The 23,104-nt window shown below is 49.5% G+C and overlaps 2 protein-coding genes across 3 annotated transcripts in view; one reads left to right on the top strand and one right to left on the bottom strand.

Annotated features, from left to right (window-relative positions):
* The window catches only part of LOC309649477 (uncharacterized protein), a 664,470-nt gene that overhangs the window by 561,661 nt on the left and 79,705 nt on the right, over window positions 1-23,104 (top strand). The window contains exons 10-12 of one of the 2 annotated variants that reach the window (XM_082439534.1): window positions 5,254-5,705; window positions 6,575-6,691; window positions 20,615-20,904. In XM_082439534.1, the coding sequence (XP_082295660.1) occupies window positions 6,633-6,691; window positions 20,615-20,904 (349 nt within the window). In that variant the 5' untranslated portion in view covers window positions 5,254-5,705; window positions 6,575-6,632. Of the gene's footprint in view, window positions 1-5,253; window positions 5,706-6,314; window positions 6,692-20,614; window positions 20,905-23,104 lie in introns of those variants that run through there. The other variant, XM_082439535.1, reaches the window with a different exon arrangement.
* LOC309649474 (uncharacterized protein) overlaps window positions 13,453-23,104 on the bottom strand; it is a 130,198-nt gene continuing 120,546 nt past the window's right edge. The window contains exon 4 of the mRNA XM_082439528.1: window positions 13,453-16,372. Coding sequence (XP_082295654.1) covers window positions 16,181-16,372 — 192 coding nt within the window. The 3' untranslated portion in view covers window positions 13,453-16,180. The remainder of the gene's footprint in view (window positions 16,373-23,104) is intronic.

Here is a 23,104-nt window from a genome sequence, read left to right as displayed (position 1 = left end):
ACAAAAACTTGTTTTATTATAATAATACTTATTATTGTTTAAAATCAGTGATTCTGCAAAACGTGCTCATACAGCCTCTTTCAAATATTGTTTGTTAGTCCAAGAGGAACCCCATCCTGTAGGGCTTGTATTTTATATGCAATATAACTATATGGCCAAGATTACACAGCACTCTCAATGTTGTATCCAGTGTTGGTGGTCATCAAGAATCACACACATGCTTTGGATGCATCCTCCCAAATGATCACGTGATAGAATTAGGACTGGTGGTACTACCGCTGGGTCACAGATGAACGAATGGCGCGCAGGCAGGTGGAGCGGGTTGCCTGAGTCCACACAGCTTACAGTGGACGAGTTTAACTCCAACCCCGGTCACCCAATGCCAAGTTTGTTCTCTTAGGTCCACATGTGCTCCCACCCGCAGTCACAGAGGTCTCTGGTGCCTGCTTGGTGATGTCTCAATGGCAGATCTGTTGAAACAGGTCTGGGTAGCCCCACGCACTTCACTTTGCGTATGTGGAAATACCGAGTGCACTTCATCGCCTGACAAGCAGCTCTCCAGCAAAGGATAAGGGAGCAAGAGAGAATGATCGCACTAACGAAGGCAATACACTTCCCAGGACTTGTAGAGCACTTTGCAGTTCTATGAGTGCTTTCACACATGGCACCCCTTTTGATCCTCACAGCAACCCAACACATAAGCTGGGCTGGCAACTTCTGTCCTCATCTGACAGGGGAGAAAACCACGGTGCAGCAAGGTGAAGGAAAGAGCAAAACCTCACACGGTACATCAGTGGCAAGCCCATCACCCAATTCCACCTCCTCTTTCCTGACTCGTTCTAATATTTGCATTGCCGTCCAGTAGAGGACATCGTAGAAACAAATTTGTCTCTTGCCAGTGTCCACTCTTTCCTCCTTCCCTCTTCTGTTCTTTCCTCCTTCCTTCCTTTAAAATGAAAATTTCAAAATCCAGAAATATGCAAAGAGAACAGTCATTCATAATCCCACCATCCAGAGATAACTACTATCTATTTGCTTCTAGTAATTGTTTTATGCACATTTGCCTGTTATTAAATTTTCTCAAAAGCATAATTTTAAATGTCTGCAATGAATTTCATTTTATTTTACTTAACATTACCCATCTTTTGTTGTCGGCCATTTAGAATGTTTTCACATTTTCTATAATTTAAATAACATGATAAACATCATTATACATAAGTCTTTGTGAACTTTAAAAAAAAAACACTGTCCTTGAGATAAATTTCTTGAATGAAATTTTAAAGCCAAAGTGTTGCCAGATATTTAAGACTTTGGATAGATATTCGAAATTGCCATCCCGAAAAGTTTTACCAATTTTACAGCTCCATGAGCAACAGTTTTCTGCACTTACTATTATTCTTTTTGAACTTTTAAAAGTTCACAGACATTGTTTTAATTTCTATTTCTTTAATTACCAGTTTGGATGATTTTCTCTTTTTAAATAGTCATTTTTGGTTGGTCATTTTTATTTCTTCTTTTGCCAATTTCCTGCTCATGTCCTTTCTTATGATTCTCATTACAATTATGATTATTTTGCTTTGGCTATGCTTTTCTTATTAATATCTTAGGAATCTTTATATATTAAGGGAACTAATATTTATGTGGCAAATAATGTTTTTCCTTAGGTTGAAATCGTAGTGAGTTGAACACTATGAGCCATGTTGGGTTTTTTCCCTTTTTTTATTGAAGTGTAGATGAGTTACAACGTTGTGCCAATCTCTGCTGTGCACTATGAGCCATGAATGGATGAAGAAGACAATTCTAGTGACAAAGGAAAGTTATGCAAAGAAGGGATTGGTGGTTCTGTGTTAATCTCATTTCATGGAGAGGTAAACCGAGACTCAGAGAGGTCCAGTAACTTGCCACAGGTCACACAGCACAAAACATCAGAAATGTTATTTGAACCCAGGTCTGTCTGTCTCCAACTTCCGTGTACTTTCCACTGTGTGGCATCTTGGCATCCCAGAGGGAGGTGGTGATCAAAGTGATGTTGCAGATATAAATCTGTTGCAGTCCACAGAAAAGACCAGACAAGGAAAGAGACAGGAGAGTGAAGAAAACAATTAGGGGTTGAGAATGGGAGTCCTCGAAGAAATACGTTCAAAGATGTGAAGGCAAAGGTCTTCATTCATAAAAGGGAGATGGAGTAACATGGCCAAGCTCCTTTCCTCACCCCCACCTTGCATCACCCCCATCAGCACCCAACCTTGGGTGCTTTTAAAGCCACTCTTGGCTTTCTTTGTGCTTAGATCTCTCTAAGATTCATTTTCTTAAGAAGACAGACATGGAGTAAACTTTTGGGCGGTACCATTTCCAGTATTTCGGATTCCTACTTTCTCTCTCTCTCTCGCATTCCTATGTCTTTTTTTTTATTCTTCTTAAACTGCTGAGTCTGATAAATTAGGGCTATTAAGAGACTGTTTGTTATTCTGTCCTGAGTTACTATTTTGAGAGCTAAAAACACTCATAAATATATGGATGTTCCGACTGTAAATGGATATATTTTAGCCAGTGAAAAATTCATTTCCTCTAATACACGTTTTTAAAGTGTCCTCCTGAAATTCTGCACGATATCTCACCATGATCTTTCACTGTCCCTCCCATTTTTATCTGATAAAAGCAGATCCATCATCGTTGTGGTTCCTTTTTCTCTGCACCATAAATAACAGCTGGGGAAGGGGAGCATCTCCCACAATACAGCGGCTTCGTATTTTAACCAATTTTGGAATTTATTGTTAAGCCTTCTTGGGATGGGCACCAAAAGTACCTGCATGCCCATCAGTTATCTCATGGCCTTTCTCGTTTTGGACAAAAAGGCACTCCGAGCAGAGTGAATTTTGCGTCTGATTTCAGCCTGACTTTGTGGATGGAAGATGGGATATGGTAGGTTGTCATACACCCAGGATCTTCTGGGCCAGCCTCAGTTTTTGATTATGGGCCCAGTGAAATTATTGAGAGCTACCTTTTTTACTCTCAAAAGTGTCCTGGCTTGGATGATAAATGACATGGTCACTGTAGATGTAGGTTTAGAAACCCAGTGTCCTATATTGCCTCTCATCTTTTCCCTATTTCCCATCAGATGCTCATTCTGTGTGTTGAAACCTCCCTTCCCTTCCATCAACCACTCATCATAGGCAGGAGACTTCGAATCAGAGGTAACATCTCCAGGCTGGCAAAAAAGAAAGAGAGAGAGAAAGAAAGAAACATGATATTAGTTCCCACCGTGTGCAAGGCCCTATGCGAGAGGCTTTTCAAAAAAGTCATGCTTTCATTCTAAGGGCAGCCCCCACGAGGTACTGTAATTCATCAATATCAAGAGGCATATTTTTTCATTCATTAATGTCTGGAAATTGGGCTGTGCCTTATCACTGATGTCATCTTATAATTGCTGTTGGTCCTGTAGCATCGTGATGTACTTGTCATTGGCTGTGCTTGTACAAGCATCAAAACCCACAGAATGGGTGTCGACAGCTTGGATGAAAATCCTAGAAGCATTCTAGGAGCGTTCCTTTAGACCCCAGGAATCAAACAATTGTGGAGAAAGGGATGCAGAATTGGCCAGTCAGAGCTATTTAGCAATATCTGGGGGGCAGACATCAATAGTAGACCAGTGCTACGTCGCTGCAAAGCCAGATTAAACACTCAGCAAACACGACTTTTGGCTCTTTTAAGGATTCTTGTGAGAAATGCTGCGTTACCAATAATCTTGATGACACGGAGGGCCGGGGAAAGTTACCTATCTGATGATTTTGGATGGCAAAGTGACTCTGAATATGAAGAACATTTAGGAATACTTCAACCAATTTGATTCACTTATCAGTTTTCCTTTTTATGTGTGCCCAAGAGTGACATGGGGTAACATCTGTGCCAATTAAATCTCAAAGAGATTTTAAACTAATTATGAAATGAAAATTCCAAGAGATAAAAAAACATCGGGTCAAAGGTTTTTGGAAGTCTTCTTTCTTTCTTAGTGGTATATAAGAAAACAGGTGTCCTGCAGTTGATGGTGTCTTCTGGTGAGTAACTAGTAATATACTAGTTACTCCTGAGCCCATTTCACAGGTGAAACTAGAAAGATGTGTTTTGTTTTCCCTAAGACGAGGCAGTTAGCTAGTGGCCATGCAGGAGCAGGGTTGGAATGACTCAAAAAACTGACTTAGATAACAGTCATGGCGTTGCCACGAAGTGCCAGACAACGTCTGGGAGACCCAGCAGTGAAGGAAACAGGTTCGGCCCCTGCCCTCACAGAGCTTCCCATCCTGGGAGTAGAAGGAGGGACTGGGGAGACAAAGAGGCAGGTAATTGTTACGTCCTGAAGGGTCTGATGGTAGCAAGAGAATCAGCCCTGAACCTGGGGCTCTGGGGTAGCACCCAGGAGGAAGGGGCTCCCAAGTCATGGCCTGGAGAGTAAGGAGGGATTATTAGTCAAGCAAGAGCTCCTCCTCTCCCTGTTCCACGCAGCGGGAGAGCAAGTACAAATCCCTGGTGATGCCGCTGCCAGCATCCTTTGCATGAGTGCACCACTCGGCCTTCTGGAGTTGTTGATGGAGACTGGCTGGGCAGTGCCCTGTGAGAGAGCCTCAGCTCTCCTGTGGAGAAATAAGAGGAACTTCCCTGCGTCCTGATGCTTTGGACCTTGGTTTCCGTAATTCTCACAGAAGTAGGGGGTTGGCATTAAAAACTGCAATCTGAAGGTGAGAAAAAACAAAGTCCCAAGTGCTAACCTGCTGTGCCCAAGGTCATACAGGTCATAAGTGATGGAGGTAAGGCGTGAACCCCAGTGGATTTCACTCAAAGTGAGTTTGTGCCAAATATCAAAGTAGGTTACACACTCCGGGTCAAGAGGAGACGTAGGATCCATTTGACTTCATCCCCCCACACCGTGGTGTTTGGGGTGGAGAGGGAAACAGAGGCGCCACCGGGGAGAGGTAACCTGCCCGGGTCACACACGGCCAAGGTCAAGCTAGGAAGTGAGGTGTCAAGGGGCGTCTTCTCCACTCACTCGTATGTCCGTGACTTTTATCAACTTGTATTTAAGGATCATCCAAGCAGAGCAAACCACAGCTTTAAAGCAATTACTTGGTGATGATCAGGAGGGGCTGAGGGGATTCTGTTTGCTTATTTGTGTGAACCTAAAATGCCTGCTTTCTTAATTAAGCTTTAACTCTGGGTTTTGCCTCAAGCTTTCCTTTTTTTTCCCCCCCTCTTTAACAGGTCTCAGCCTTCCTCCATCACTGAAGTCCTTGGGCATTGCCTGTTTGATTTCTCTCTTCTGAGAAGCATCTGCTCCTGCCCCACCACTGAGGATACCTCCCTTTTTCAGCCCCAGTCCTCAGCTGCTTTTAATTTCATGATTATCAGCCACGAGGAATCGGTTTCTTGATGACTCAGGAGCGAGGGACGCTGGGAGTTCTCTACCTGGGGCTTCTTCCTCAAGAACTCATCCCAAGTCCCCTGCAAGGGAGCAGCCTTCCCTGATCAGCACTGAGTCTGTTTGAGATGCTCCAGGTCTGGCCGTCATGGCCCTGGTGACCTCGTGGTTTTTTGGCTTTAAATCTCCAGCAACTGGCAAAGCATCCGGTACGCAGGGGATGCTTGATAGATACTTCTTGAACAAATGAATTCATGGAGGAGTGAATGGACAAATAAACCAGGCCAGTGTTCAGGTGAGTGCAAGTGTCTGGAGGGGGTGTTGGCGGCGGGGGAGTTGTCACCTGTCTTATCAAGTGATATTGTTAGGAATCGCTTATCACAGATGGAAATGTTTAGAGATGTTTAATAGTCACGTGTTGCAATATCTGTATACCCAGCCTCCTCGGCTGGACATAATTTATGCATCAGTTCCTTCCTAGCCTTATGGAGAGGCATTTAACCCTGCTTGCTGGCTTTAAGAGTTTGGTTGTGTCCTTAGCTCACTTCTCACCCCTAATCAGGAACCCCTTAGAAATAAGGGGTGTTGCGTTCCTCATTCATAAAGTATTTACTAGACAACAACTGTGCTCCGTGTTAGAGGCACGGGGCTGAGGCAGACAGACACGGGATCCTTGCCTCTGGAGACCTTTTTTTTGTTTGTTTTCTTTAAACATCTTTATTGGAGTATAATTGCTTTACAATGGTGTGTTGGTTTCTGCTTTACAACAAAGTGCATCAGCTATACATAAACATACGTCCCCATATCTCCTCCCTCTTGCGTCTCCCTCCCTCCCACCCTCCCTAGCCCACCCCTCTAGGTAGACAAAAAGCACCGAGCTGATCTCCCTGTGCTATGCGGCTGCTTCCCACTAGCTATCTATTTTACATTTGGTAGTGTATATATGTCCATGCCACTCTCTCACTTCGTCCCAGCTTACCCTTCCCCCTCCCCGTGTCCTCAAGTCCTCGTTCTCTAGTAGGTCTGCGTCTTTATTTTCCTGTCTTGCTCCTAGGTTCTTCATGACCTTTTTTTTTTTTTTTTTTTTAGATTCCATATATACGTGTTAGCATACGGTATTTGTTTTTCTCTTTCTGACTTACTTTGCTCTGTATGACCTTTAAGGCACTGGGAGAGAAGTTGGGCGCATTCCGATGGGCGAGGTGTGGATTTCTATGGGAACATGCAGCAGAGGTACCTAAGAAGGACTTGTGTCATCAGAAAAGGCTCCCCGAGGAACGGGTGCATGCCTGTTAGTCAACAGAGGGGAGGGAGAGAGCGTGTGGGGTTCTCTGTTACTGTGTAACTAGCTGCCCCAAAACTTAGTGGTTAAGACGGCCACCATTTTGCTGCATCTCACGATTCTGTGAGTCAGGAGTTTGGATAGGGCTCACTTGGGGGATTCTTCTGCCCCATGTGGCATTAATTGAGGTCCTTTGACAGTATTCAGCTGGAGGCTAATCTGGTCTGGTGGATCCAAGAGGGCTTCCCTCTCACGCCCGGGGCCTCGGAGGGGGCAGTTGGCGGCCGGCCTCTCCAGCAGGCAGGCAGCTTTCTTGCAGGCCACACAGAGGTCCAACAGAGAGGGGGTGGCAGCTGCCAGTCTCTTAAGGTTTGGGGCCACAAGCTGGCAGGGCGTTCCTTCCCCGAGCCCCGCTGCTCAAGGCAGCCACGGAGCCTGCCCAGATTCAAGGGGGGAGGCCGAAGGCCGCCACTTGTTGATGGAGACGGGCCAAGGCGTCCGTGGCCGTCTGGAATCTGCCATCGTGGAGAGCTGGAAAGTGGGTTCCAGGCAGAGTGCAGAGGTGAGAGCCTGACCCAGTGGGGGTGATTGGAAGCGAGCCCTCAGAGGCTGGACCCGAGGCTGCAGGGGCCGCAGTCAGGGACCAGGCTTCAGAGCGGGCAGAGGTCAAGCAGAGCAGACCTTGTTGGGACGTGTCATGGAGTGTGGGATTTACCCTGGGGACAACAGGAAGGCACTGAAGGAGTCTGAGCAGGGGTGTGACACGATCTGATTTGTAGTTGAGGAGGATCACTCTGGTGGCCGTGTGGGGAATGTGGGAAGAAGTTTGCAGAGGGAGCCAGTGACACTGGCATGGAGGATGGGGTTGAAGTCATGCAGGTGAGAGAGATGGATGCCTTCAAAAAGGCAGGGGTGGTGGGAACAGCTAGACAGAAGGGGGGATGTTAGGGACATGGGTGCAGAGAAGGACTTAGCACCCCGCCGACCCCTGTCTCTGGCTGCCCAGCCTCGCTCCTGCATGTCAGAGAAGACCCCATCCTATGCCACCCCAGTGACAAACGTCTGGGCAGCAGTGTGCACGTTGGCCCTGCACACACAGTTGCACAAGCAGCTGTTTTTTTTTAATTTTTTAATTTTTTAAATTTAATTTTTTATTTTTGTAACATCTTTTTTGGAGTATATTGCTTTACAATGTTGTGTTAGTTTCTGCTGTATAACAAAGTGAATCAGCTATATGTATACATATATCCCCTCCCTCTTGTGTCTCCCTCCCACCCTCCCTATCCCACCCTCCCTATCCCACCCCTCTAGGTGGACACAAAGTACCTATCTGATCTCCCCAAGCAATGCAGCTGCTCCCCACTAGCTATCTCTTTTACATTTGGTAGTGTATATATGTCAATGCTAGTCTCTCACTTCGTCCCAGTTTACCCTCACCCCTCCCTGTGTCCTCAAGTCCATCCTCTACGTCTGCGTCTTTATTCCTGTCCTGCCCTTAGGTTCATCAGAACCATTTTTTTTTTTTTTTTTTTAGATTCCATATATATGTGTTAGCATATGGTATTTGTTTTTCTCTTTCTGACTTACTTCACTCTGTATGACAGACTCTAACTCCATCCACCTCACTACAAATAACTCAATTTCATTTCTTTTTATGGCTGAGTAATATTCCATTGTATATATGTGCCACATCTTCTTCATCCATTCATCTGTCGATGGACACTTGGGTTGCTTCCATGTCCTGGCTATTGTAAATAGAGCTGCAGTGAACATTGTGGTACATGACTCTTATTGAATTATGGTTTTCTCACGGTATAAGGCAGTTGAGTTTTAATCCCAGCATTTCAAGCATCAGTCAGCTTCCCGTACTTGAAAAATGGGGACAATAGTATTAAATGTGACAAACATTTAACCATTTCTGAAGCTGTGATCTCGGTAGCAGCTGGGAAGAAATGATAAAGTGGCGACAAGGACGGAAATCAGATTTCCTGTTGGAGAAGTTGAGAAAACATTTCCTTTTTCTAAACAGAGAGGTTTTCATTGACCTGATTCATGGGCTTATTCTGGAACCCTCAAATCCGGAATTGGTAGGCTTGAGGGTTTCCTTCTCCCCAAATTGGTCCCCTACGTTCCAGGGAGGTGAGAAGACCCACAGAGCATCAAGCCTGCACCAGGCGTGCTTGGATTTGAAACCCTCCCCGGCTGAGTCACTTACCCTTCTGAGCGTCAGTTTCCTTATTCGTAGAATGAGAATAACTGCTTTCCACTCCACATCGGTGGTGTGAACATCCCATGTGATACTGAGGACAGCTGGACAGGTGCTGCTACACTGACCCTCACAAACATTCTACGTGTTCATTCAGGGCCTTCCTTGTGCAAATGTGAGGGAATAGAGGCTCCAAGGGGTCAAGCAGTGTATCCACCCAAGATCACCTCCAAGAAGAGATTTGAAGCTCTGCGATGGTGACACGGGTGGCACTTTCTCTCTGGCTCTGGAACACAGCACTCGGAGAGTGGATGGGAGTCATGTGGAAGCAAGTGTGAACTCTATTCACGGAGTATCTTCCTCGCAAGTAGTTACACGTGCAAGTAGGCACGTGCGTGTGTGGTAGTGAGCTCCCCATCACCAGAAGTGTTCAAACAGAAGCTGGAGTCACCCGGTCAGAACCCTGGTTGAGAGAATTTTGCGACTCACGTGAAGGATCAGAGCAGCCCGGCTTGGAGAGTCTACAGAACCATAAAATACATGTTTCCTGAACAAATGCTGAAATCACCCCAAAGGGTTATTTATAGCCAGCCCCTCGACAGTGGATCCTTTGCTTGGTGGCTTAGTGTCAGGATGAATTGGCTCTTTGAGGGGTGGCTGGCCGTGCCTCCGGACACAGCCGGGGCCAGCTGGGTTTCCTAGAACACCTTGGACCACAACAAACAGATCACATTCCCCTGCGTACAGGTCGGCTTCTGCCAATTCCATTAGGCCTCTGTGATGGAGGCCAGGCTGGACTCGCCACGGCTTCCCGGGGTGTATCCGGTTTCTCCACCAACAGGGAAACGTGAGGAGACCCCATCTACCATCACGCTGTGGAGAAGGACTGACAGTAACTAACTCTCCTCTGAAACGAGTGGGCTAGCCGGGCCCTGGGGCCGAAACCACAGTGTAATGGAGTGTGTTCGATTTTAAATTCAGCATTCCTTCCTCCTGTCTCTCTCACTCTGGCCCCTGCACCCACCCAATGCAAGTTTGTCTCACTTTAACGGCTTGGTCGTCTCGCTCGGGGGTCAGAAAGCTTTTTCTTAAAGGACCAGAGAGTACACATTTTCAGCTTTGCAGGCCATACGGCCTCTGTCACAACTACTCAACCCTGCTGCCATTGTGCAGAGAGGGCTGTGGACAATATGTGAATAAATAAACACCACCATGTTGTAAATACAGCCATAGACAAGACATAAATACATAAATAAATACAGCCCCAGGTAATATGCAAATACATGGGCGTGGATAAAATTGCATTTACAAAAAGAGGCAGCAGGCTAGATTTGGCCTGTGGGCCTCAGTTTCCTGACCCATCATTTCTAGCTGGTCCTCAACAAGTCAAGAGGAAAGTAAAGTGCATCCCTTATGCCGAGGCGTGGTGGTGCGGGAGTTAACAAATTCACTCCGCAAAGTGGGACGGCAGCATCAGTCTCACCATAACGAGGTCTGGGGAGACTGTCGGAAAGGCAGAGTCTCAGCACCTCCCTTCTCCTCTTTCTCCTCCGCCTAAACCTCCTCCCCGCAGTTAGAATCTGCATTTTCACAAAATTTTCCAAATGATTCACATACACATTCAGGTTTGGAAAATGCTGCGTTATGAGAGAGAGCAATCTTCGGCGTCGTGATTAACACCTGAGTTTAAATAATTTGTGTGTGTGTTTGTCATTGTTATTGCTGATGGTACAGTGAGGTAGAGAGTAAGTACTCTAAATGTTTAGACTCTGCCAATAGAGGATCAGTGGAGAGAGGGTAATTGTGAGACTTCTTTTGATAAGTATTGTGATGATGGCTAATCTTCGCAATTTTGGGCATTTTCCAAACTGATCTAACAAATGAAATTCTCACAGTACCCCTTTGTATGCAAGCTCACAGCTCTGCTCAGCTCCAGGCGTGCTCCTTACATGTGGCGCCCCCTGGATTTGTACAGTGCACAGCCTGTGCAGCTGTCCGCAGCAGCCCTGCCTGGAAGGCAGCTTCACAGACTCAGATTTTCTGATGTATAAACTGAGGCCAGCAGCTTGTGAGAAGAGGGGGATATGGAGGTCCGTTTTCAAGAATGATTCTGTAGTTGCATAAGGGAGGGGAAGAGGCGAACAACATTTATATAACGTTTGCCATGTCAGAGGCATTTTTTTTTAAATTTTATTTATTTATTTAGTTAGTTAGTTAGTTAGTTAAGTTAGTTATGGCTGTGTTGGGTCTTCGTTTCTGTGCGAGGGCTTTCTCTAGTTGCGGCAAGCGGGGGCCACTCTTCATCGCGGTGCGCGGGCCTCTCACTATCGCGGCCTCTCTTGTTGGGGGAGCACAGGCTCCAGGCGCGCAGGCGCAGCAATTGTGGCTCACGGGCCTAGTCGCTCTGCGGCATGTGGGATCTTCCCAGACCGGGGCTCGAACCCGTGTCCCCTGCATTGGCAGGCAGACTCTCAACCACTGCGCCACCAGGGAAGCCCATCGGAGGCATTTTTGCATTTTGATCCTCAGCATCCTGTGAGGTAGACAGGTATTACTGCTGTCGCTCCCATCTTCTGCTTGAGAAAATTCAAGCTGAAGGGGGAGCCAGGACTCGCGCGTAGGCCTGCCCTTCCCCGCATCACGTCCCCATTTAGGGTGTCCTCCCCGAGCCTGATGCCACCCCTTTCCTCCCAGGTGTGCACCCCGCTCACTTTCTCCTGGCAGGAAGGTCGGAATGTGAATGGCCTGCAGGTGACCCAGATTGGGGTCTTTTACTCTCCCTGACCTGACCTGAGCCTTGGAGAGGTAGCCCCGTGGGGCACGGATGGGGCCTTTGGAGTCAGGAGCATTGGATTCTGGGCTCACTCATCTCACTGTGGCTGCTGAGGAGCTGAGAGACCCTGGGTCATGACTTGTGCTTTCTGAGCCCATTCTGTCTCCTTGAAGGATGAAGGCGTTGTAGATGGACGCTCTCAAGCGGGCTGCCTGTGTCCAGTGGATGAGGTCTCTCTTCCTCCCCTTGACCGTGGATGTGCTGGCTGTCTTGTGTCCCCCTCAGGAGCAAGCAGGGCCCCGTGGCTTTCAGAGGCAGCCCCTAAGCCCTGTTTCGGTTCACATCCTTGTTGTTCAGAGTCTCACTCTACCACGGGTCTAAGAAAACTGGCATTTCATTCCTTCTCATCTTTAGAAGATGAGGGGTGGTCCCTCCAGATCACACAGGAGTGAGCCAAGTTTGCTCTGCTCCCCCAGGGCTGGCTGGCCCTTCTGGGAGAAGTCAGCACACAGCAGCTGGGGGAGCCGAGGGCCCCGTCCCTCTACAACAAGCTGTGTGACGGTGGGTGACTCGCTGCTCTTCTCGGAGCCCCAACCCCAAGCAGCCCCAATGAGGAGGAGCTGGGAACAGGTGAACCCTGGGAACGTAAGGGTCCAGAGCTGGTCGCCGCACGTACTGCTTGCCTGGGCCCACGCAGGTCCTATCACACGCCGTGTCGCTAATGTTCACCCCAAACCTAACGTCCTCCCACTTCACAGATGTCAGAACTGAATTTCAGATGTTCCATCACGTGCACAAGGGCACGCAGGGGCTAATTTTTGAGCAGCCCCTAAGCCTGACCCTTTCCCCGTAGGATCTGAGATGTGGTCTATGGGGTCTGTCGCTTTAGGGGATGCAGATGCGATGCGATTGTAAGGGAGCCGCTGGCTCACATACGGAAGCCGACATCCGGCACCTTCATTATTTGCTTAGGGTTTTGCTGAAGCACCTGCTCAAGATGAGACCGTGAAAATCTGGAGTGACAACACCATTATTCAGGGTATCCGAAGCCCTTCATGTTCCTTCTCATGCTCACTGGTGTCTATGTCATTAAAATATATTGTGGATTAATATTTGAGCAGCCACGCAGGGTGCACGTGTCACCAGGCCCTACGTTTCTCATCCATTTCCGCTCCTGCAACTCTCACCTCTCCCTTTGGGTTTCCTTTTACTCTCCCTTAGGCCTTCCCCATCTGGTCCACACACCCCCGATCAGGACGGACTGAAGAGCTCCGTCAGTGCAGTCAGTGTAAACAGCCCCGAAACACTCTCGGCTTGTCCCCGCCCAGCCCAGCCCAGCCCAGCCCAGCCCAGCCCAGCCCAGCCCAGCCCAAGGCTGATTCCCCTTATAGCCTGGAGCGCTCCTCCTGAGATAACCTCTCAGGCCCACTCTCTGCTTTTCCTTGGTTTGCATTCTATCCATGCCGTGGTCTGCTGAAATGACTCCTTGCTATTTTACAAGGCAACTTGCTTGGCAGGTCCTCTGAGAGAGGCCATTGCCTGAGCTGGGGGACATCCTTCCCAAAACTCTCCCTTAGGTGGAATTTCATTTTGATCACAAGAGGCAGTAGCCTCTGTTCCAGAATTTCTCCCTGAGTAACCTCAGGCAAGTCTCTTAACCTCACTGACCCTCAGTTTTTTGTCTCTAAAATGGGGGTGATAACAGTACCTACTTTTGGGGGATTGTCGTGAGAATTGGATAAGATGATGATGCCTTTTAAATAAATAAATTTGGTACATGCTATAAACGTACCAAATGAATTATTTGAAAGTTGAAGTTTTTCCATTCTTTAAGTGTTTAGTTTTGTGAATTTATACATTTTTAATTTAAATTTTTGTTTCCGTCAGTATTCGCTGTGTTTAGCCAGAGGAGCTGGGAAGAAAAAAAGGAAATTTAAAGACTTATTTTAAAAAATTCACCAAAGTGAATAAATGCAAAAGAAACGTAGACCAACTTTCAAATGAGTTTTTTGTATATTTATAGCATTTCTATCTCTGAAGCTATTAAAGCTTAAGACTATGCTAAGACTTAGTAAGTGCTGCAGAAAGAGAAGCTCTTCTTTTATTATTTCTATCAGAGTCGTCACAATCACCATCATCATTCGGTCGAAGCAGTCGTAAAGGAAATCCTTCTTTGATATTAATTACTGGAGACCAAGCACCGGTGTTCTGTTTCTGCCGCTCCTTTCGTGCTGGTCTCGGGCCCCAAGGACTCCCATGTTGCTTCCTTCCACCTCCATCTTATAGAGCCTGGTTGCCATGCTGTTATAGGCCTGCATCCCTTGCTAAGATCTTTCTTCTCACCCCCTCACGAACTCACCTACTGAGCTTTCGTAAGACAAGGCGGACTCAGACTCGGGCAGGAAGCAGGGGGTGGGGGGCAGCGCTACAGAAGACTTGCACCCATGTTCCATCTTGAACGTAGATGTCAGTTCATCTCATCCGTATTCCTTCCCCAGATCCCACTCTGCCCTTGACCCTACCCATCACCGTCTCCATGTCAAGGACACGTCTCCTTGGACCGAGCACTCTCACCTCCTTCGTTATGGCCTCCACACCCCCGCTCAGCCTCCACCCATCCTCTCCCACCTACTTACTTCCACCCCGCGCATTCTGGAACCTCCGCTCCGTCCATTACAGAGCCCCCCTCAATGCATTAACCTCTTCATGGGATCCTTAACCTTCATGATTCCCCTGATGGAATATTCCTCCCCTCAAAGACCTCCACTTGGCAGGAACCCTCTCAAGTCTCAGAATTTGATGTCCAACAGAATACTGGGGATAAAAGAGATATGAAGTTTAGGAGGAAATCTTCTGCTTGTAGCCACTGAGTTTGTAGTGATCTCAGCTACATGAGATGGATGTGAAGTGAATGAGTTTGTTCTTGAAAGCTGAATGCCAGGGGTCTCTGTGGGATCCAGGAGGTAGTTGGATAGATGGGTCTGAACCTTCAAGAAGATGTCTACGTGGGCATTAACCTGGACCCCCTCAACCTGGAGGTGCTGGAAGGGCTGGTCAGGGAGACCACACTGCATGAGTGGAGAAGGGAAGAGGCTGGAGCCCAGGAGAAATCCAAGAGAAGCTTGTCTGACAATGATTCTGGAAGGACTATGTCTGGGTTCACAGATGCCAAAAGGGGATGGGGATTCAGTGAAGTGGCACAGAGTGGCCAATGCTGGAGAGATGTCAAGATGGATGAAGACTGATGGAGGTGGCTCCTAGGAGACCAGCGGTGACGCTGGAACAAGCAGTGTCGGTTGGAGTGGGAGGGGGAGATGGGAGTAATGGCAGGACAGAGTGAGAAGGTAGGATGGTGACTCTAGCCAAGATGGGTCGCAGCAGGAAGCTGGGTGTTGGTTAGAGAGGGAGAGATTTTTAGAGTAGCCGATGCTGAAGCAAAGGATGGAGAGGTGTGGTAGTTTGTGGTGTTTTGAGCTCTGCCACCTTCTGAAGATCTGATGGAAGCTCTGAGAGACCCACCTTCCCTGCAAACTTGACCCCCACAGAGATTTTACATCCTGTGGTGCAGAGTTTACAGACTCTCTGAAGCCTACCCGGGACCCCAGGAGGAGCCGCCAGGGTCAGGGAAGAAAGAAGGTGCTGGGCTGGGGGGCTGCGGTGCCTATCTGGGGACCCTCAGGCCTTTCCTGGGAGCCCTTGCTTCCTTCTCTCTCTGATTCAAGGCCACACTTCCTCTCTTTCACTAGGACTGTCCCCATTTTACAGGTGGGAAAACAGGCACGAGGGCTGGAGTTACCCTGCTTAACTCTCTTCAGCAGAGGCAGGAGGCAACCCAGCGCTGCTGAGTCACGTGGTCTAATTAGCCTCTAATTGAGTTCCCTCGCCTTCCTCTCCTGCGTCACAGTGACATTAAATTACAGGATTCAAACATATAATTTCCTAAAGTTAAATGTGATTTATCTTAATAGGACTTTGTACCAGGTCACTTTATCATGCACAATGTCAGAGACCAGATCTATTATTCACAGGGACTATTACTGAATCAGAGAAGCTGGAGCTTGGAGCGACCTTGAGGGGTCAGCATGTGTTCAACTCAGCTGCCCCCAGCCCTGGGCAGCCCCTCGCCCCATGCTGGCAGCCTGTGAGTGGCAGCTGGGTTCAAGTGTGAGCAGCAAAGGAGAGGCCTAACCTTCACAAACCTCTCATCCTGCTTGGGGTCTAGCTTAAAGCCTTGTTGCTTGAAGTCTTCTCAAGTAAAGAGACTACGTGTATAATGCCGGTTCCAGGTCTGCGTGCCTGGGTTCTGGTCTGGCTAGTAACCAAGCTGGGCTGTTCACTAGATCAATGTGTCAGAGTCATAGTATCTCAGGGCAGGAAGATGGCGGGTATATCACATCATTCATTAATTCATCAGTTCATTCATTCAGTCATTTCATAGTTTAGAAAGGCCAGACTTGCTGTACAGATGGAGAAACAAAAACCAAGAGAGGAGAAGTGACTTGCCCAAGGTCACACTTGCCCAAGGGTAGCAGCAGAGCTTGGATTCAAACCCAGGCCTCCCCAGACCCTGGCCAGGTCGTCTTGTCCTACCTCCAGATGACGTGTGCTCTTTGAAGGTGGCGGTAGGGGGAGTAGACGGCTGATGTTTATCTCCGTGATGAATGGAATTCCGCTGGGCAACTTGATCTTCAGCCTTTGTGACTTTGGGAAGACAGAGGGTGATCAAAAGAATATATTTTTCTAATGAAACACACCTTTGGAAATCCAATATACCACTCTGTCAGCCTCCCGAGTCAGGGGAGGACAGACGGGGAAGATCTGTTGTGAGCAAGCCTGCCGTTGACAAGTTGATCTAAATGTGTGCAAGCTGTTCGGTCTCTCCGAGCGCCAGTCAGACTCCAAATATGTGCTGAAGAAATCCAAATGCAGAGAGGTGGGGCTCGCACGGCAGTTCTGAGCTGCGGTTCTGGACCCAGGTCCCTGGAGCTTGAACCCTGAAAGGCAGCTTGACCACTTACTATCTGTGTGACCGGCCAGGAAGATACTCTGATACTCGCTGTCTTGATTTCCTGTTCGGTAAAGCCGGGGTAGTTGAACTTAGCTCATCAGGTTGTTTTGAGGGTAAAGGAGAGAAGGGATGTAAAATGTGTAGTGTGGGGCTGGGTAGATAGACCGCGAACCCTCCACACTGCTGGCTTGTTTTGTATAACCCCAACCTGTAATGCTGGCTTTTATTAAACACACTGTTACCTTCTTTTCCCAAACCCAGAATGGACAGAGCACGGTCTTCCTGGGGCAGAATTTGCCTCCCTATTTGGTAATCTCAGACACGTGCTCCTGAATTGAGTGGCGGAGTGGGTGTAACCCTCTGAGACCCTCAGTCTTTGCAAGCCCCTTCCTCCTGGGCCCCAGGTTACAAGCTCATAAAACGAGGGAAGGAAGCCCCTTTAGTTTTCCTGTTCCTGGTGTGGGAGTGATATAGGTTCCTGTGTGTCAGGAGCAGTGCAGAAACCAGGGATGTTAAAGATGGCTTAGAACCAGGTGTTATGGTCTGAACTCGGCTGAGATAGATGCTTGTTTTCCATCTGGGACACCCGTGTGGACAGTGCTGCTGGGAGGTGGAGGGGATGTAGGGGCACCGGGGGCGGAGGGGCACAAATGTGAGAGGGCAGTTTTGTGGATTCTGGTCAGGAGGGGCTTCAGGGAGGAGGTGACGTGTGAGCTCATCATTGAAGGATGAGGAAGAGGTTCTGAGTTTTTAATTCAATTTGACAAAGATGGGAAGTTCCCTGAATTACTGCACAGATGGAGACTTAGATGTGGGAAGGACCTTGGCTCCAGGAATGGGGAACTCATAGGTTTGGCAGAGTGTGTGTGTGTGTGTGTGTGTGTGTAGCTTGGTTAATGCAGCAAGACGAGGAGGAAGCCCAGGCGTGGGTGGGGCTGGGAGAGAGGTGGCACTGAGCGTATGGCAGGCTTGGCATTTACTGCCTCAAGTCAACAAGTCACTGCAGAAGAGGCAGCTAATCCATCAGGGGGCCTTCCAGAGGGTGTGATGCTTCAGCTGGAAGCTGAAGGCCTGGGGAATGGCTAAACCAGGCGGGGAGACTTGCAAGCACAGAATCCCAGGGCTTGCAGAGGATGGAAGGAGGACAGCTAGAGAGACAGACAGCCTTGTCCCCTTCAGCCCTGAGTTGAGGGTGAGAATGGAAGGGGGTGGTAGAGATAATGCACGGGCAGAAGTTGGGGCCAAATCACTCAGCACCTTACAAGCCCTGCATCCGCTAGGATCCAAGACAGGTCACAGGCAAGGGGTGGATGAGATCGGGGTTTCTTCGGCTCAAAATCCCCTCTCCAGCAGACTCGAGCTGCCTGGGCTCTCCCCTCTGCGCATCCCAGCAGACAATGCTGTTTGGTTGATTGGCCCTTGACTGTGCAATCTGTTTACCTGGGCACAGAGGATGCCAGTCATCACTTAGATTGTTAAATGCTCATAGAGACACCCCTGCCCCCCACCCCTGCGCCTTGCTGGGCCAAATGCAGATTTGTGGCTCGTTCTGTGGAATCCATTCTGCGCTACAAGAATATGCTATTACGCAATGTTTATGGATGGCTAAGTCTAAAATATCCATTCTGGAGTCCAGTGAAGGATGAAATTCCTTGTTACTTCCATAGATTCTCTTGTCTTATTTTTCTGCCCCTGTGGAGGAACATAAAGCATGCGTATTTTTAGCTTAAATCCTGGTCATTTTTCTAATCATACCTGAGTGAGAAGGAAAAGCCTTTTAGGGGGAGATGGTTTGATGAAGACAGTCGCAGCCTGGAAGGAGTCCCCTAAAGCAACCCCCTTCCAACCAGGGTCTCTAATTTGTCATGTTTCAGCCACATCTGGACACTGAGAGTGGCAGCTCAGACTTTCTCAGCATTTGTCAGTGGCACTGGCGCGCCTCAGGACTCAGGACGTAACTGTTAGGCAGAGGTTGCCATGCAGCCCAGCCTAGACGCCCACCCAAGGAGGAAATAGGACCGGGGCTGAAGACTGGAGTCCTTGTTCCCCTCTCTCTCTGGTTGGCATGTCAGTGCTCTTGGGGATTTTATAAAATGTCCCAACGCTCCCTAATTCTGGACTGAAATACTTTGAACCCCACTAGGTGCACCTCTGTCCCACGTCCGTCATGATTCCCCGCGGCCCAGCAGGTCCTGCCTTCTCCTTGTTTTTGCTAAATTAGCCTTTTCTGCTGGTCCCAGGTAGAATCATGTACTCCCTGCCTTTGGCCTCCAGCACAGCACCTGCCATGCACTGTGGCATTCATGCCTTTTTACGCCTAGTGCTGCCATCCTTTATGTCTTACCAATGTTTGGATCTTCTACGTACAGTTTCACCTGACACCAAAAAGACACATGCTGAATGAATAAACACATGAGTGAACTGATGGAGAAGCACTTCCACCAACAGCCTAGAACCTGTTTCACTGTAAAGACTGTATCTAACCCACGTGGAGCATCTCCCCTTGCCCATGTGTACATCACTGTGCCGTGTACACAGAATTTCACCTCCGGCGTCTCACTCAGCAGTGATATCATTAGCAGTGATGTCAGCGTACCCCACTCTGTGTGATGGAGTTTGAACTACATGCAGCAAGGCAGTGAGACAGACACAGACCTCGTCCTCTCGGAGCATAGAGTCTGGGTGGAGGCGGCCAATTGCACAGGGTACGGGGGTAGCAGAGTTCCAGGACAGGCAGAATGCAGGATGCTACGGGAGCTCAGGACAGAGTCTCTCACTCACACTGGTCGTTCCTGGAGGGATCCCCAGGGAAGGGCTTTTTATACAGAGACAGGAATTCCAGCCCAGAAGCGTGCAGGAGGGTTCCAGGCAGAGGGAGCGCATGCAGGAAGGGCTGGGGACCCAGCGTGACTCTGGAGGGTATCCGGGCTGGAGGCTGTGGGCTGCTTTGATCTGGGTGGTTACAGCAGACCTAGCTGTGTCTGCTTCACCTCTGGATGCCTCCCCTTCCCTTGGTCTGGTGCCGAAAGGCCAGAGGAAGCCCCTCTGCTCTCGGGGTGGGGGACCAGCCATGGGCAGTGCCCTGCCTGCCTCCTCCTGGGGCTTCAGGGTGTGTCCTGGAGGGATGTTGTCCTCCTCAGTGAGTCAGCCCTGTTTTCTCATGTCGTCTCTCCTCCTCTGAACATTGTCCAGCCAGCAGCCCAGCCCACCTGTGAATTGCTAATCTCCCTGCAGCCCCCGAGGCCTCCCGGCATCACAGGGTACCCAGAAGGCAGGCACATGTGGCTGAACATCTCTTGCTATTGATACCGATTTTGGTCTGTCACTTAACCTCTGAGGCTTTCTTCTCCCTTAGAATGGGAATAATGCACCCACTTCCTTGGCTTGTTTTGAGGATTAAATACAAAAGCACATAGTAGGTGCTTTACGCCACCTCTGCTTTCCCTTCCTTTCCATTAACAGAATACCCAGAGCTCATGTACTGATCATTCAGCTCTGGCTAATCACAATGCCAGCACTTACAGAACATCAGCACCTTGCCATGCACTTTGCCACATTGCACTCTCTGGCGATGTTGTAATGCCCACTTGACAGATTTGGAAACGGGCTCAAAAAGGTAGAGTTACTTTCCTAGAGTCCCAAACTAGTAAGCTGGGAACCTGGCCCTGGCAGTGTGATCCAGGAGCCCTCGCTCCTCAACACCTCGCCAGACCTCGTCCCGGGCCCTCCTGAGCCGGCTTGGTGCAGAGGAGCTGGCGGGACCCCATTCCCCGCCGTGTCTCAAGGTGGAAGGACACCTTCCAGTCCTTCTTGAGAAGGATGCTGTTAGCAGCTAACCCTCGGCCGGGGAGAAGCACACAGTTGTAAATAACCATCGTAGGAGAGCAGGAGGGCCGTTCTTGACCCCACATCCTGACAAGTCGTTCTCTCCCCAGGCTCCCCTTTAATTTGGAGGAACATAAGCAGGCTTGTCGGATGCAAGCCTGCGAGCCGGGATTCAGCCAACAGACACGGGCAGTTGTTGATTACATCAAACGCGTCCCCAGGCCCGTGGAGGAGGCGACCGCGTGTGCTACCAGCATCGCAGTTCCCTCCAGGGCGAGGCTGCAGAGCTTTTCCAGGGGAATCCTGAGGTGGTGTGGCTCAAAGCCCGGCTGGCCTGTCTGCTTCTTCCGAAGAGACGATGACGGCCGGGAGTGCAGACTTCAATGCCTACAGATGCCAGGTGGGTTCCTGCGTCACCTCACTTCATTATCCCATAATACCCACTAGGGAGCCTTTATAGATGAACAAGCTGAAGCTCTAGGGGACTAGTGATGTCACTGTCAGTCACACAGATTGTACTGGAGTCTAGATTCAAACTTGGGTCTGTCTGGACTCGAATCTATGCTGGTCTGCCTGTTTCCCAGCTGTGCACCCTCTTGGGGATACATGGTACACGCCGAGATTGAGGTGGGAGCCGCCGGCTAGGAGCAGAGGCTGCCAGAGGTGCTTTCAAAGCCCAGAGCAAGACACGAGCAGTGGTCAGGCGCGGGCGTCAGAGGCACGCTCTACCTCTCCATCTCACCGAAGCCTCACACCACCCTGTAAAGCGGGTGCTGTCATTGTGCCCATTTGACAGTGGAGGAAACTGAGGCCACTGTGGAATGAGAAAGACTGGTCAGTGAGGCAGGGGTGGCGGGGCTCAGGTGAGGGGTCAGCACTGGGAGGTCTCCTCCAGGGGTCCTGGCGGTGGCAGGGCAAATGAGGGAGGCGACTGCTGTCTGTGCTTTGGAACTGAGGCAGCGGAGCGGGGACTCATGAGCGAGACTGGCGCCTGGGAGCAGAGCACATGTCCCACGGGGGGGGACAGTCAAGGTGAGGGTAGCGACAGCTTTATCTCTAGGGAGGCGGTTATCCCAAGACTCAGGCTGGGACACGGGGTGGGGCTGCCTTTGGAATGAGGCAGAAGCCTAGTTCTCAGGAGGAGGCCTGGGGTCTGCACGCCCCTGCAGGGAGTGAAGCCCACGTGCAGAGAGAGGAGAAGTAGGGAAGTCAGCCCCAGGTGGGGGGCCTGCCCTTCTTCCGTGCGCTGGGCTGAGCCTCTCAGTTGGGTCCATCAGCCCCTGAGTGGGGCGGTGGAGAGGGGTGGGCAGGGCGGCAGCCGGCAGACAGGATGCCCCCATCCTCCGGCTCTCTGCTGAGTGTTCCATTTCTCCCGTCTCCTGCGAAGCAGGTGACTGCTGGCTTCTTCAGGGGAGTGGGCCTCACTTTGTGGCTGGGCACCGCATGGACTGAGGCACCATTCGTGCTTCCAGAAAAATGCCGGTTGGGGGACAGGGGAGGGGAGGGAAGGAGGAAGATGAGCCAGCCCTTCCCACCGCCTGGCTGAGCTCTGCTCAGGTCTCCCGTGGTGAGGAAGAAAGGCTCGGGCTGCCTTTCCACAAAGCGCTCGGGATTTTCCCAGCACATTACAGAACGCCCCAGGGTCTCTCCTCTGGAAGAGAAATGCACAAGACATCAGAGGATGGGGGTTAAGTGGGAAGGAGGGAAGCAAAGACGGAGAATCAGAGAGTAGCAGCCATCCCTGGGCAGAGCCCCTGCTGGCCATGCCCACGCGGAGCTGTCTCCACACTCAGGGTTCCACATAGAGTCCATTGCTGAGCCTTGCGAGACATAGCCTCTCTATCCTTTTGGCTAGAAATAATTGCTCTGCACCAGGCCCTGCCACGGTGAGGAAGGGGACTGGCATTAGGTAAGCTGGGTCTGCGTGGGGTCTCCGTGGAAGAGGAGGCATTGAGCCTGGTCTGCATTTCCTTTGTAAAAGGGTTTTTCCTCCCATGTAGGGCATGCCCTCTTGTCTGGTTCTGGCTCCCATCTATCGCAACCCTAGGATCTTCCCTCCTCTGGCCACCCTTCTGCTTTGTGCATCTTGAATCTCAATCTCTCTCTCTCCCCCTCTCTCCAAATCACTCTGACTACAACCTACAAAAGTACTCAACTCCAACCCACGTTCAACAACAGATAGCACCTTCGCAACCTCCCAGCCTTGCATCCACCTACCTCCCTTTGAGACTCCTCTCCTTGCCTCATTCACTTCCCAGTCAATCATCTTAAAAGAACTATCTGCATTTATTTGCCCCATCGTATTCTATTCTTGTGTCACTATCACTTTTACCACCCAACTCTATGGAAACGGTTTTCTAAAAATACCAGGGGACCCCCTAAGTGTCACATCCTGACTCACCACTTCTTATCCTACATTAGATGCTGTTGACTATGAGTTTGTGCTCCCAGCCCCTTTCTCCTGTGAATCTGGTGACCCGTCCCTCTTCTGGTCCTTCTACTTCTCTGCCCGTTCCCTTGGGTGTTGATGGTCTTCAAGTTTTCATCCTCATTCCTCTGGTCTCACTGTCTTTTGCTGGAACAACCTCTGGAAGCCTACG

Source organism: Balaenoptera physalus (assembly GCF_965194825.1).
Source record: "Balaenoptera physalus genome assembly, chromosome: 19".
NCBI classification, from domain to species: domain Eukaryota; kingdom Metazoa; phylum Chordata; class Mammalia; order Artiodactyla; family Balaenopteridae; genus Balaenoptera; species Balaenoptera physalus.
The sequence above is the reverse complement of the archived record's forward strand: the minus strand, read 5'-3'. Positions and strand labels throughout refer to the sequence as shown.